General features: G+C 41.1%; 1 protein-coding gene across 1 annotated transcript in view; it reads left to right on the forward strand.

The window, feature by feature from the left end:
- jak2a (Janus kinase 2a) overlaps nucleotides 1-15,578 on the forward strand; it is a gene marked incomplete at its 5' end in the record, with an annotated part of 16,584 nt that extends 1,006 nt beyond the window's left edge. The window contains 22 exon segments of the mRNA XM_084572915.1: nucleotides 1,194-1,317; nucleotides 1,409-1,529; nucleotides 3,144-3,289; nucleotides 3,830-4,124; nucleotides 4,277-4,396; nucleotides 4,754-4,911; nucleotides 5,034-5,145; nucleotides 5,685-5,871; nucleotides 6,726-6,850; nucleotides 7,909-8,043; nucleotides 8,144-8,231; nucleotides 8,839-8,966; nucleotides 9,180-9,318; nucleotides 9,484-9,635; nucleotides 9,739-9,889; nucleotides 9,976-10,109; nucleotides 10,419-10,608; nucleotides 11,245-11,369; nucleotides 11,483-11,655; nucleotides 11,754-11,871; nucleotides 12,073-12,186; nucleotides 13,605-15,578. Coding sequence (XP_084429041.1) covers nucleotides 1,194-1,317; nucleotides 1,409-1,529; nucleotides 3,144-3,289; nucleotides 3,830-4,124; nucleotides 4,277-4,396; nucleotides 4,754-4,911; nucleotides 5,034-5,145; nucleotides 5,685-5,871; nucleotides 6,726-6,850; nucleotides 7,909-8,043; nucleotides 8,144-8,231; nucleotides 8,839-8,966; nucleotides 9,180-9,318; nucleotides 9,484-9,635; nucleotides 9,739-9,889; nucleotides 9,976-10,109; nucleotides 10,419-10,608; nucleotides 11,245-11,369; nucleotides 11,483-11,655; nucleotides 11,754-11,871; nucleotides 12,073-12,186; nucleotides 13,605-13,712 — 3,143 coding nt within the window. The 3' untranslated portion in view covers nucleotides 13,713-15,578.
- Nucleotides 15,579-15,607: the final 29 nt, after the last annotated feature.

Consider the following 15,607-nt stretch of genomic DNA (forward strand, 5'->3'; position numbering starts at 1 on the left):
TCTGTCACTCCTATAGTATCTTTGTTGTTCTTGACATCATTTATGTGGATTGGTACTAGGATATAATCTGCTCATGCGAGTGGTCAGGATGTCACATTGGCACCATATTCACGTTCCTAGCAGTCCTATTTAATGAATTTAGACTTTAGCTCAAAGCCATGTTTATATTCTAATACTGTTAGGTGTTCCCTTACACTGTATAGCCTTTGAATAAAAACACCTGTATGCACCTGTGCATACAGTGCAACGAAATTACGCACTTAAAGTGTGAAAATACAATGTTATAATCTGCAGTGCGTTTGGTTAATTAGGCCTGTTCTAAACATTATGCAAGGTAGTTCTTGCCTATACATATACACTGACCTTATTAGTACTTTGGCTTGACTTCCCCCTTGCGACTGACTACACTTCCTCTTTAGCAGCTCTCCTGTCCTCATGCTATTGCTTCACTCTTGTGAGTGCTTCCTGCTGGGTGAAGACATTTTCTGTCTGCTAGTCCCAACAGGGACGAGTGATAAAACACTGTACTCATGTCTGTAATCTTTGGGAGACAGCATGAGCAATTGTTGCAGTCCCCCCAGGCACAACTGATAAGACACTTATGTCTGTAATCTTTGGGAGACAAGATGAGCAATTGTTGCAAATCAAAGGTAGAACTGAATTTAATTTCCCTGGTGTCATCGAATAAAGTGTAAAAAAAAGAGTGTCATCATCAGCAAACAGGTGAATGACGGACTGTGTGTGGGGAAGCTTATCAGCTAATGCTAACTCTACTAAAATGCACTACTGAGACACTGGTTGTCATCATATGTCTTTGTCAAAGCTGTCTACATTGATATCACAACACAAGCTGTGTGTGGGGGTGTAACATACTGTATATGTATGACTTTGTGAATGTCTAAATATTGGCCAGCTGTTTTGTGGAACTGGCTCTGAAAAGTTGTGAAAAATAATTTTTTAATACAGACTTAAATATAATTAATGAACATGCCATTGGTCTGAATGCACCACACTGGACATGCCTGGGTACACAGTGAATGGAAAAACAGTGCCTATCTATGTACATCATGTTTGAATGCCTTTTGGTGCCAGAGTAAGAGTATCTGTAGTGTATCCCTGTATAATAAACATTAAAATGTCTTGAGTGAGTCTTGACTGATTTAAAAAAAAGTTTGTTTTCATTATCTTTCCAGGGATTTGTCCAGTGTACTTCAACTTGTTTGGCCTAATGAGGGAAAGTGACAGGATATGGTTCCCTCCTACTCACATCTTTAAACTGCAGCACTCAGCCAGTGAGAACCTGCTGTTCAGAATCAGGTAGACTTTTTTTTCTTTTTACATTCTCGATTTGTTTCATGTTTGGATGTCTTTTCTCATTTGATGTTCGGTGTCATCTTCATCTGTCCAGATACTATTTTCCTGGCTGGTACGAACACAGCAGTTCATCATGTGCCCATCGTTACGGCTTGTCCAAAGGAATGGAAAGCCCTGTGATGGATGATTGTGTCATGGCATACCAATTTTCTCAGGTTAGTCTTAATGTCTTGCATGTATGGAAACTTTGGTTGTGTACAGTATGCATGTGTTTTTCTTAAATTAGCTGCATTCTTAGTGCACCAGAGCCTGCCATCCTCCTTAACCTCCCAACCTTTTGTTCTTTGTCCTACTTTGTTTTTTAGTATGATAAGCAGAACTGCTGGGAGGAGATAAATACTTACTGCTTTTTTTCTCCTGTGTCTCTGACTGACTGCCAGCCTGTCTGTCGTGTCAGCCCATTCTTTTGTATGTGCTTAGAAAACAGGAAGTGGGGTAGTAAGAGTGTTTTAGAGAGTACAAATGGGGAACAAGTGTATATCAGGGTTTTGTGTGTGTTCCATAAAGTCATTGCATGCACGTGCTCGTTTTTGTGTGTGTACGTTTATTTTAAATAGTTTTTTCTTCTCCATATGCTTGTGCACAATCTCCTAGATGCTGCTCCGCTCAGCTTTTTCTTTACAGTATCCACTGTGTCACATGTGGCAACACTTTGACCTACAGAAATTTTGACATGTACACACTCCCTGCAACTCATCCGCTTATGGGTTTATAGAAAAAATATTGAGTAATAGTAGGAGTTTCGCATTGAAAGCACATTACAGTGACAGTATTAATCACTCCCTCACAACAGGAACTACACACAAATGCTAATGAGAGCACAGTAGAAAAAAGGGACAATACTTTAATAACTACACTGCCTCATTACTCATCACTTGGTTGATAAATGCATTTGTTTTTCTTTGATAACTCACACTTAAATTCATGTTTCTACTGATTCTTCATTGTGAAAGCCTGTTCAGTGAATCAAACAAGTGGCTCTTTTAAGCTGAGCTCAGACTGCAGGAGCTGGAAAATCAGGTTTCATCACACACTTTCAGAGATATTCTTCTCTCTAATTTCGAACTTTTACAAACCAAACAGGATATTATTTAGGTAATCGTGCCTAAACAGGGAGCACCGAGTGCACCACGTTAAATGATCTTGTGTAAACCTAACGGGAAGTGGATGTAAACAAAACACATACTGTGATGCAAAAGCTCACCAACAAAATAACCTAAAAGCAAAGGGCTAAATGGGCGCAGATGAGAGAAGGGTTGGGGTTACGTGGTCAGCACAGGGTGTCTATTTTTCAGCAAGGACTGTAGGTCAGTTTTAACATCTCTCAGCGACAGTATGCTAGCCAATGTTAGCCTCAAGGACTTGTGTGTTTGATGTTAACATGATTAGCTGCTCTGGGTTCTTGTAGTCTTGTTTTGCTCATTGGATGTTGTGAACGTGCTGAGGTAATTATCCAGATTTTAAATTCTGAATATCAAATATCTCATACTGATTGGGCAGCCCCAGTTAGACTTCTTACGCTTCACATTAGTAAATAACCTGAAGTGAACCTCGGTACCAAGCGTGGTCACGACCGTATTTCTCCTTCAATAGTTGGGAGGGGTGAGTCTGGGAATAAATCCTCTAGTCCGAGCTCTGCATTACTAAGACATTCATTTATGTGTTTATTTTCCTCCTCCCCCCTCTGATTACTTTCTCTAGCTTTAGTCTTCTCAAATCTTTTGATTAGATTTGTTTTTTCTCATCCTGTGTTTCTTTTCCTTCTCCAGTGGCGTAACGACTTTCTGAATGGCTGGGTTCAAATTCCAGTGAACCATGAAGCCCAGGAGGAGTGTCTGGGCATGGCCGTGCTGGACATGATGAGGCTCGCCAAAGAGAGTGGCCAGTCTCCAGTGGACATCTACAATGATACCAGGTGGAATACACTCAATAATGACCACATACATATTTGTAATGTGAAATGCAACGTGGATATGAAGTTCAGAAACTGGCCATTATGACCAGAAGTAGCGTAGACCAGACAGGGTTTATCAAAGGTCTGCAGTCTGAGCCGGTTAGTCTTAACACAGAAGGGCTTGTATTCTGGTGTGTATGTGGTACAGCTTATGAATAATGATTTGATGATTTCAGAGCAGTGTGACAGGCTTCACAGTGAGCATTAAGATGGTTTCATTATGCGTGTCCATGCAGCTAAATGAATTATCTGTGTGTGAAATAATGTTTCAGTTTAAAAACACATCTTGAATATTTAATCTCTCTATGTTTATCCATCCTGTCCATATTTGTTATTGTATTTCTCTTTCATCTAACTCATGCTTGTTTGTTTTAGTTGTAAGTGCTTATCTTGAATTGAATACAGTACTTGCATTCATTGAACAGTCCTTTCATCCCCCTCCTCTTTTTGTTATTGCTAACTGCCTCTCCACCTAACTCCTGACCTCCTCTTTGCCTTTAGCTACAAGCGCTTTCTGCCGAGATGCATGCAAAGCCGCATCCAGGAATACAACATCTTGACTAGGAAGAGAATCCGCTATCGCTTCAAGAGATTCATCCAGCAGTTCAGCGAATGCAAGGCCACGGTGTGCAATCTCAAGCTCAAATACCTGATGAACCTGGAGATGCTGCTGCCCTCTCTCTACTCGGAGCGCTTCCAAGTCACCGACCTCTCTTCGCGAGAGGTTACCATCATTGTCATGGGCAACAAAGGCATCCAGTGGTCAAAAGGGAAGGAGGAGGAGGGATCAGAGGAGGTGAGGACCGGGAGATGGGTTTAGGTTGCCATGGCAATGCATTTGTAAATCACCAACCGGCCACAGTGTGACGCTGTGGGGCTGCATGATTCCGTGCCTCTTGCTCTAATACAAATGCAAACGACCTTTTTGTGGTGGCTTTGTGTCTTCAGGAGCTACAGACGTACTGTGATTTCCCAGAAGTGATTGACATCAGCATCAAACAGGGCAATAAGGAAGGCTCTGCAGAGACTCGCATAGTTACCCTCACCAGGCAGGACAACCATATCATGGTATGGTACACCCTTCTACTGTTCTACCACTATTACTACTATTATGACAAAATAAAATAAAATAAAAATAATAATAACTTTATCTGATTTTTACCACTGTCTGTGTACCAAGTCTCACTTTAGGATATTAAACTCTTTAGAAAAGTGCTACATCTGAATAAATTAGTCAAAGACAAAAAGTAGAATTGTTTACTGTCACATCCGTGGTTTGGTTTTAACTTTTTACTTGAACAAGTCTAAAGTCTATGGATTTGTAACTTTAAGTTGCCTAAATAAATGAGTTGCAGGATTATTGTTTACTTTGATTCCTCTGCATTGTTTAACTCTGTTACTCTGCAACTCCGTCCAACCACGAAGGAACTGGAGTTTCACTCGCTCTCAGAGGCCCAGTCATTTGTATCATTAGTCGATGGATATTACAGACTGGTCGCCGATGCCCATCACTATCTGTGCAAAGAGGTGGCTCCACCAAGACTTCTTGAGTACATCCAGAGCTACTGCCACGGACCCGTGTCGTGAGTAACATACGAATGCACAAATACAGCACATCAAAGAAGTGAATCATGCACCCACAACAATAGATCATTCACATTCTTAGTGTGGAACACAAAGACACATTCTGTCTCTTTGATCACAGGATGGAGTTTACAATTAGTAAGCTACGTCGCTCTGGTAACCACCAGGGCCTGTACATCCTTCGGTGCAGCCCCAAGGACTATGACAAATACTTCATGTCGTTTGTGGTGGGGGTAAGTACTGGTAATGTTGTGTTTCTCACATTGGCAGGTTTGTTCACACACACTTAAAAGTCAGTAGCATTACACAATCACTTCTTCTGCATGTGATCACTTATATCCAAGCGGACTGCCAGACTTCCACAAGTCACATTACCTGCTACATCGCTGTAATGAAACTAATGTTGCTGTTTCTGAGAGTAAACTGTTTGTTCACTGGTTCTCTAAAATACAGACACACCAGATTTAAATGTTGACCATATTTTCAACCACTAGAGGGAGCAATAAGGTTTGAGTTCCACACAAAAAAGATGAAGCTTGAAACTGTGACAGACGGTGTGTGTCTTGATTGTTTGAATACACTGGATTAATATTTGACTGTTTTATAATTAGGACATTTTTGCACAGTAGGTAGGAAGAAGAGAGGTTTAAAATAAATTAAAATGACACATTTGAAAGGCTAGGTAAGATTTAGCTCCTGTGTGTCTCAGGACAGTAAGAGACACAGGGAGTGGTCGTTACTCACTTTTCATGATTTTTCTTTTAATTTTCAGTATGAAGCTATGGTGGACTATAAGCACTGTCAGATCTCAAGAACGGAGTCAGGAGAGTACATCCTGAGTGGTGCCAAGAGGAGCTTTGGTTCACTCAAGGAGCTCCTGCATTGCTACCAAAAGGAGGCGCTTCGCACTGATGGGTACACATTTCAGCTGGCCAGGTGCTGCCCACCCAGTCCCAGAGGTCGGTGTTCAAATTCTCTCAATTGTAAAGATAAGAGGGTCTGCTTTGAGACTCAATAAAGACCTTCCCACAGGGTTGAGGCTGTTTTTCAGTTGTTCATAAGTCTGCATATACAATATAGGTTACAGCAGCCTTTTCGTGATCTATGGATGAGGACAGGATTTGTAAATGTTAAAATCAGTCACAAGCAACAAATAGAAGGATTAGGAATGTAATCAGAGACACTTTTATTGGTGGACTCAAAAGCACAACTGCTTCAGCTACAGTGAAGACTGCAGGCTGCAACATATGTATTGATAGGCTGGATTTAATTAGACAACAGTACAGCTGGGGAATGCAGTAGTTACATCACTACATTCATTCACACACTTTTAATCTGAAACACGTGCTGTTTGAGGTTTTTTTTTTTAGGTACAGTTTAGCTCTGTTGTCACCCTTTCAGTCGTAAACAGCATCAACAGCAAATGAGAAGCAGCGTGTGAGAATTTCTGGAGAAATGTTTGATCGCTGACAGAAATATATCAGTAATATATGTTTCATCAGAACTATATTGTGTGCTACAGCAGAATCATTGCTGCTGCCCCACAGCAAAACATGGCCATTATACCATTATATCTCTGTTGGAATTTAATGGAGTTACTTACGAACTAGTGATTCAATAACACCTTCATTAGATTTCCAAAAGTCAAAGCTGTTTCTGTTACAGGGCCAAGAAAACAAACCAATCAATTTGCTCAATTGCGTTATTCAACAGTGTCACACACTGAAAATGAATAACCCCACTGTAATCACATGTAATGTCAAAATGTGATGTTGATTGATTCTAAACTCTGTCCATCTTCACCTTTCTTCAGATAAATCCAACCTGCTGGTGTGCAGAAATAATCAAGGGGCAGATGTTCCTCTTTCTCCCTGTCTCCAAAAACAGACCATCAGCCAGATGGTCTTCCACAAAATCCGAAAAGAGGACCTTGTCATCGTAAGATAACCCTCTATGAATTATTTCCTTTAGTAATTTTTGTCAGCCTACAAACATCCACGGTAACAGGTTGTATTAGTGCAAAGGGTAAGACGTGTTAAGAAGAAGAAGTGTAAGTCTGTATATGCGTGAGTGGGCAGCACTATTTGTAATTATACAGAACACTGACTGTAAAGCTAAACTATAAAATGAGAAACAGACCTTTTGTAATTTAACCCCGACCACTGGAAGCCTCTCAGTACGACGTCTGCATTTTTAATCAGTGGAAACAAGAAGGACTCTTGCAGGGTCAGTGAGGTGCCTACAGTTAACAAAAAGACTCTCTAAATTGATCCGCCTACTGTAGTTCCGCATCAGTAGCAGTCCCTCGAGTGTGTTGTACATGGCCGTTGCTTGCGTCACAACCACTTCCATCACAACATATTTTCTGTTATTTGACTATTTGATGTTTTCCATGGCAGGTCTGTCACAACAATTTTGACTAATCAGAGAGCTCAATACATGGTGTTTTTGTTTATGTATAACTATATAGTCTTCTTGCCCAGTATATAGCCTGTTTAACACTTTTTTTTTTAAGCTTCCTGTTTTGAACTTTGCTAAAAGCTTTGGTACACCACCCTTGAGATACAATCTTAATCTTAATGTGCAAATATTTATCTGCTGAAACGTTAGAGGCTCTATACTCTAGAGACAAAGAGCCTGATCATAATTTAGTTTTGTTAAATCTTAAATGAAAGCCATGTGGTCAGATAGGGTCTATCGGGCTGAGTCACAGCTCAGACTGTACGTAATGTAGTATTTAGTCCAGGCTGCATATGTTGAAAATGAGTTTGATGATTCAGTTACTCATCTTTAGGGCCAGAGAAACACGACTTTAAGTTCTAAAACCTTACTGCTTAACATTATTATTAGACAGAGACATTATGCCTTTGCTTTAATTAATTGGCAATACATCTTGACTCAGTTAGTAGGGGATGTTGACCAGGGTCAGTTTAGAAAATGCACTCTTCGTCCTTTCCCATGTATTTTTGTTAACAATAAACAACACAATGTTTCAGAATGACAGTCTGGGTCAAGGAACGTTCACCAAGATCTTTTGCGGTGTGAGAAAGGAGCTGGGAGACTACGGAGAAGTACACCAGATAGACGTCGTCATCAAGATTCTGGACAAGACCCATCGCAACTTTTCAGAGGTTGGCTTGCTGACTGAAGAATTAAGTCAATGGGAAAGGATATTTGATTAGATAAACAAGTTAAATGGCTCAAAATAATCTCTCATTTTCTTCTTCTCAGTCATTCTTTGAAGCAGCCAGCATGATGAGCCAGCTCTCCCACAAGCACTTACTCCTCAACTATGGCGTGTGTGTTTGTAGAGATGAGAGTAAGTGTACAGTACAAACACATACTACTCTGCTGCAGTGATAACAAATGAAGAAATTGGGTTTTTACTCAGCAGTGCCCTTTAACACAGTCTAAGGCCAAACTTTTGTTGAATATTAATAAGGGATCAACACAAAGAGAGTCGTGACACTAAAAACAGTTGTCTTGACAGTAACCTAAGGCAAAACAACGTCACACTGTGTCAGTGCGTCAGGCAGATGAGGCAATCAAACAGAGAGGGCAGGAGGTTTCTGATCTGCTGACCTGCTCTGTGTTTTACCTTCCGTTTGGGCTGAATTAAGCCCTCTGGGATCAACAAGTCAGTAAAGGACCACTGTAGACTTGATCATTATGCCACCACACACATCAGAGCAGTGTGTTTGGGTGCCTTTAGCATTTCACAAGAAACCAAAGCAAGTTGATTTCTCCCATGGGAGAATACCCATAATAAACGTTCTGTTGTGACTTCCGTCTGTAACTGCTCCCTAAGTGCTACAGTAAGCCACAACCTGATTAAATGAATTCAATAGAAGGAGTTTTGTGGAGAAGACTTTCGTCACGATCGGTAGTGAATAAATAAGTAACCTCCCTTCCTGTCTCCCTCTCAGACATGATGGTGCAGGAATACGGCAAATTTGGGTCACTTGACATCTATCTGAAAAAGAACAAAAGTTGTGTCAACATCACCTGGAAGCTAGAAGTGGCCAAGCAGCTGGCCTGGGCAATGCACTACCTGGTAAGACACACAGCTTTCTCAGTTTGTAGACTGCTGACACATATCCTCATATGGAAATTCAAGGAAATGAGACATTTTTTCCAAGTTAAACATTAATAAAAACTGATCCAGTCTGTAACCGAAACTGGATTTCCTTTTATTTTGTAACACATTTAGCAATCTCCCTAATACCTCACCGGTAATTTATTCTGTCCTTGTCGTATCTGCACACAGGAGGATAAGAACCTCACTCACGGAAACGTATGTGCCAAGAATGTTCTTTTGATCAGAGAGGAGGATCGGAAGACGGGAAGTCTGCCCTTCATCAAGCTCAGTGACCCTGGTATAAGCATCACTGTGTTGCCCAGAGAAGGTGAGAAAAATGGTTTCATGTCCTGTCCTGAGGGCTTTTACCTCACACCTGTGTGAGGCAAAGGGGAAAATAACCACTGCCTTTCCTTTCACCGTCTGGGATTTGAATTTCTAATGTCTATTCCTGTATCTCCTGTATCTATTTCTCTACGTGTCCATATTCTAGTCCTGGTGGAGCGTATCCCATGGGTGCCCCCTGAGTGCATTGAAAACCCCCAAAATCTGAGTTTGGCTACAGACAAGTGGGGCTTCGGTACCACCCTCTGGGAGATCTGCAGTGGAGGAGACAAACCACTCAGCACACTGGACTGCTCAAAGGTCACAACTGAATATTGATTATGGAGCAATTATTTATGCAATTATTGAGAATGATTGGTATTAAAGGAAGAGTTCAGCATCTTACTGTTCTTTTCCCGTGCAGAAGAACTTGTTCTATGAGGACAGACACCAGTTGCCGGCTCCCAAATGGACAGAGCTTGCCAATCTGATAAACAGCTGCATGGACTATGAGGCTTCACACAGACCCTCCTTCAGAGCAATTATCAGGGATCTCAACAGTCTCTTCACACCAGGTAGGAATTCATCTAGATATACGTAGATATGCCATCTAGGATTTGATCCAGATTTAGTAGACGATGACATTGCATCCTTGTTACAGACTATGAACTGCTGGTGGAGAGCGACATGGTGCCCAACAGGACACGAGGCTTTGGCTTCCCGTGGGCCTCCGAGTGCCAGGAGTCCGCCCAGTTTGAGGAGAGGCACCTCATCTTTCTCAAGCAGTTGGGCAAAGTGAGACACACACATTTATGTTTTAAAAATCTAACTACTCTAACTTCCTTTTGTCTCCCTCAGAGTATTTAGTTTGTTCAGTATTTATATTAACTATACAGTAAGTTATTATTTATTTATTTATCCTGTTTTTAAGAATTTTTGGTCTTGATTTTATTGCAACACACCTTCAGTTGTGTCTATCCCAATTTTACTGTAAAGGTGACCGTTCAATAACAGTGAAGGCTGTCTTATCAAAGTCATTTGCTCAAGGCCTTCAGCGAAATTGCGGCTTTTTAATGTCCATATCCCTCTGATCACACACTCCAGGGGAACTTTGGCAGCGTGGAGATGTGCAGGTACGACCCCCTGCAGGACAGCACAGGAGAGGTGGTGGCTGTGAAGAAGCTCCAGCACAGCACAGCTGAGCACCTCAGGGACTTTGAGCGGGAAATCGACATCCTCAGATCCCTTCAGCATGAAAACATTGTCAAATACAAAGGAGTGTGCTATAGTGCAGGTATGAAATGGTCAGGAAGTCACAATGAGGGGTCGATTATTTACCCTACCGCATGCCCTTATGGATACTCCGTCTCTGTTACACAAATTATATCTTGGGAGCTTTTCAGGTAGAATCTCTAGGAGCCAATATCTGGATATGTAATTTCTTATATACGTAATATATGCACACATTTTTTTTGTACATATTTGACTATTAGAGGGAAGATCATTCAAAATATGAAAAAATATTAAATATTAAATACAAATAAAAATAAAATATGACTGTTGCTTTTTATATGAATTTAATTCCAAACCAACATTGGGCTGCAGAGATATAATAAAACAGCATTACGTTGCCATAAAACATACTTGTATTTATTTGCAAAGAATTTTCTTGCCTACATTTATTTTAAGAGAAATGTTGCCAGTGACGCAATAAACTTTCCCGTGCTGCTGTTTCGGCCCACATCTGTCCCTTGATTTGATATCACCACCCCAGAAGATTTTTTTAATGCACAATAATGTTTCCCACACATTTCCTGCCTAGGGCGTTAGCAGGCATGTCCGCGAAACAAATAAATCTGTGTTTTCTCAGATATGCCCCTAGGCGAGGCCTGTGTTTAGACTCACGCCTAACGTCTTTTTTTTTCTGCAGGACGAAGGAACCTCCGGCTGATCATGGAGTATCTCCCTTTTGGCAGCTTGAGGGATTATCTGATCAAACACAAGGACCGTTTTGATTACAAAAAGCTGCTGCACTATGCATCGCAGATTTGCAAGGTAGCGTGAACGGACACACTGAAACAGATGCAGATAATCAGCGTTTGTTTTTTTTTATTATTATTATTATTTTTTCGTAGTAGTAGTAGTAGTGACACATTGATTTCTTCCAGGGGATGGACTATCTTGGCATTAAGCGCTACATTCACCGAGACCTGGCCACTAGAAACATTCTGGTAGAGAGCGAGATGAGAGTTAAGATTGGGGATTTTGGCCTGACCAAGGTGCTGCCGCAGGACAAAGAGTACTACACTGTCAGAGAGCCTGGAGAAAGCCCCATCTTCTGGTGAGGAGCACAAATTAATAATCAACAGCAGAAATGAAACACAGCAGAAGTATGTTATGTCCTTTTTTTTTTATATAATTTGTTATGATCTTTTCAAGGTACGCTCCAGAGTCGCTGACGGAGAGTAAGTTCTCTGTGGCATCAGACGTTTGGAGTTTCGGTGTCGTCCTCTACGAACTCTTCACTTACAGTGACAAGAACTGCAGCCCACCAGCGGTACTCCCCCTCCTCTCATATTGTTAACTGCTGTTTTTATTTCTACCACATTTATGTCTTGTAAACATTTTTTACCGCTCTTAATTTCTGTCTGAGTAGCTAGAGTAGTAGCTAGCCAGTGTAATTAGTTTGTGGTGATGCCAAAAGAATGAGTTGGTTGATGTACTCGTAACAAATCAAATGTTCATTTTTCTGTTGTAGGTGTTTATGGACAAGATGGGGAATGAAAAGCAGGGCCAGATGATCGTCTATCATTTGATTGACTTGCTGAGGGATGGATACAGGCTACCTGCTCCTGATAACTGTCCAAAGGAGGTGAGTAACTTTATATATAATCCCAAAAGCTTGGTTCAAAGTTCATCCAAAGTCATAAGTCAAATATAAAGTTTAACAACTCAGATCTTAGAGGTGCAACAACAGATGTAACAACTCAGGTTCACCCACACCAATCAGCCACAACATTAAAACCACTGAATAACATTGACCATCTTGTGGCAACACAATGTTCTGTTGGGAAACCTTTGGACCTGGCATTCATGTGGATGTTACTTAGACATGTACCACCCACCTAGACCAGACCAGGCACACCCACCCCATAGCAATGACACTCCTTGATGGTAGCAGCCATCCCCAGCAATCCCCTGACAATCCCCTGACACAAACACACACACAAAAACGGTTTAGGAATAACTCAAAAAACATGAAAAACAGCAGAATGTGTTGACCTGACCTCCAAATTCACTAGATCCTAAACTGATCAAGTATCTGTGGGATGATCCACAGAGGCCCCTACCCTCAACCCATAAGACCCAAAGGCCCCCACTAACAACATTCTGTTGCCAGACACCACAGGACACCCTCAGAAGGCCCATGTCCGTTCTCTGATGAGTTACAACTGTTTTGGAGGCACAAGGGAGACCTACACAATATTAGGAAGGTGGTCATAATGTTATGCTCGGCATATATCTTAAGTTTAAAGGTTATTGTTAAAACGCATAAAAGTCTACCTTTAAATTTTATCCCATTTACTTTGTTCTCAAGTGAACTCCATATGAATGGCGCCCTCTTGTGGTTCGTCACAACCTTGCTAATTGGAAATTAGAGGAAAATGTTGACATTCCCAACTGCCTCATCCTCTCAATCTTCATTTCCTACATTTAGCTAGCTACTCATTAGCTTACTAAACTGTTAGCCTCTGTGGTGTCTAGACGTAGACCTAGCAGTGGTATTCTCTCACCTTACAGTTACCATTTGAACAATTACATATGTGCAGTGGAGAGATCCCCGCTCAAAATCACAAACCGTTCACAGTTAGTCATGATCCAATGATCCATCCTCCAGCAGTTATCCTTTTGCCAGAGACGACAGGCACAACTAACATTCAACTGACCGATGCAGACACACAGGTAACACAGTTTGAATCTGGGACTGAGGTTCAAAAACACTCCTGAGGGTTTTGGTAATCCTTCTAACAGATACTGACAAAACAGCAAATGGGAACCTCTTCGTGATACTAGTAGAAAAGTCAAGGCATCACTCAAGTTAGCTGGATTTATCCACCATGAATACCACTACCAAGTTATCAGTACCAGCATCAAGACATTCGATCCAGCAGCCACAGAAATATCTGAACCAAAGTGGTCTTCGGACCAACACAGAACCCATTTACCATCCATTCAACCTGTTTTATTTTCTACTTTGCGTAAAAAAGTCTTGTCCTTGTGCCTCCTCAGATTCACAAGATTATGATGGAGTGCTGGAGCGGCGATCCGAAATTGCGTCCTACTTTCAAGACATTAATCCAGAGAGTGGAGACCATACGAGAAGTCACGGACGGATGAGCGGCATTGATCTGTCAACCTTTGACCTTTAGGTGTCAACTTGCGCAAGTCCTCACAGACCTGTACAGAACAATGAAGCACCTGGCTCTTTCATTTGGCCCTTCTGTTTCAATGGCCATGTGAAGTATACGTACAAATCATCCGTTTAACGACTACACTACTTCAGACTCCAGCACGGAACAGAAGATTATTTTGAATGTCTCCGAGAACATATGAGGATTAATGCTTTTCTCACTTTTATTTGTACATGATTTATAAATTGAATAACAGGCTATTGAGCGTTAATCTGAATATCATTCCAATTACAGGCGAGTATCTGGTTGTTAATAGACCCTAGTCATGTGTTTCAGGTCAGCACCTCCCACAGATGTTTCTAATAGAAACCTAAACTCCCAACCAGTTACTTAAAACTGAGGAAGCCACTTGAGAGATGAGTGGCATAACGGCTCAAAAACCTCAACAAGTCCAGTTCCCTTTGTTTTAGACGCCATGACCGGGATGACTTTAACCCTTCAAAGACTCACTACTTGTACCAAGAATGTAACAACAAGCAGCAGCAGCAGCTACTGTTGACTTCTGCTGTTGTAAAATAACCAGAGTTTTTTTTTTTTTTTTTTTCTAAACCAAAGAAGCCAATGGATTCTTAACGGCCATGAGACTTTTTTCTCAACGCAGCCATATTGCGCCGAACTGCACCGCTGCACCCGCTCATGTGTGTTTGTACTTTTATGAATGACTGGAACTGAGCAGGTTTTCCCCTGCTGACGCCCACAAAGAGCTTTTGTTGACTTTCTAAGACTAATAAAGGACAGTGCATAGGTGTAAAGCACCAGCTGCACTTCTGTTGCAAGGGGACCATCGTGAGTCAGATTTCTGCTGTTAAAAGACTTTTTACAGTATTTTACAGAGATGCTTCCCACACCGAGGGCTGTCCTGTGAGCTGGTGGAGCAACACAAACAAGTGATTATTTGCTACGATTCAACAGAACTGAGATCGGCCTGCCTTTTTATTTGTTTACATTTTATGCAGCGTGGAAACGTATCGGAGACAAAAACAACTCCTCATTAATCTCTCTGAGAACTGGGTGTTCAGTAGCATCACATCATGGACTCACTCTCTCTGAAAATGAGATTTTCTTTGTATTTAATCATCAACGGGTATATGTTTTATGAATACAGTGTGAAGCGTTGAACGATACAGTGCCGTACTGTAGATACCGAATGTGAAGCAAAAGTTTATTTTTGAGGAAAGGTGCTTTTATTTTACTGCAGGAGCTCGTTACCGGCCGTGGCTGTATTTAAAAAAAAAAAATGTATTTGACTCCTGCTCATGTCATTATTTTAACTTCCTTTTACTGCCATTGAAGAGCTTGTGAATATGTTGAATGTGTCTGCGTGCATTACATTACCAGCCACAAATATATCAGTGGTTACAAGGGATTTTTTTTTTCATGTTTTTTTATTTGAATGTGTGAGACTTGTTGTACCAAAGTTTGAAGAGTGACAGGAGGGTGTTTGGTCATTTTTTTTGTGCAACAGCATCTAACAGCATCAAACTTTAAAGGTTTAATTTCCTGTTTCCAGTGTCCTGCCATAAAAGGCAGATCAGGCCCACAAAACGCCACATCCTCAGCAAAGACTCACTGCAAAGACCTGCGTGTCTGCATGCGCGCGTGCTCGAACTTCATTATGGACACTATTTATACCGATATGGTCATCCTGAGTATTTCTGTTTTTGTTCGCTTTGATGATTTGCTGTGACCCCTGCAGTGACAAATCATATCACATTTATTCAGATTATTTTTATGGTATGTTTGTGTAACCTCTTGAAAGATTTTCATAAAAAAGATACGATGCCCAACCACACTGAACACTCCTTTCTTCATTTATATCAG

The sequence above is a fragment of the Chelon labrosus genome (assembly GCF_963514085.1).
Source record: "Chelon labrosus genome assembly, chromosome: 22".
Classification (NCBI taxonomy): Eukaryota; Metazoa; Chordata; class Actinopteri; order Mugiliformes; family Mugilidae; genus Chelon; species Chelon labrosus.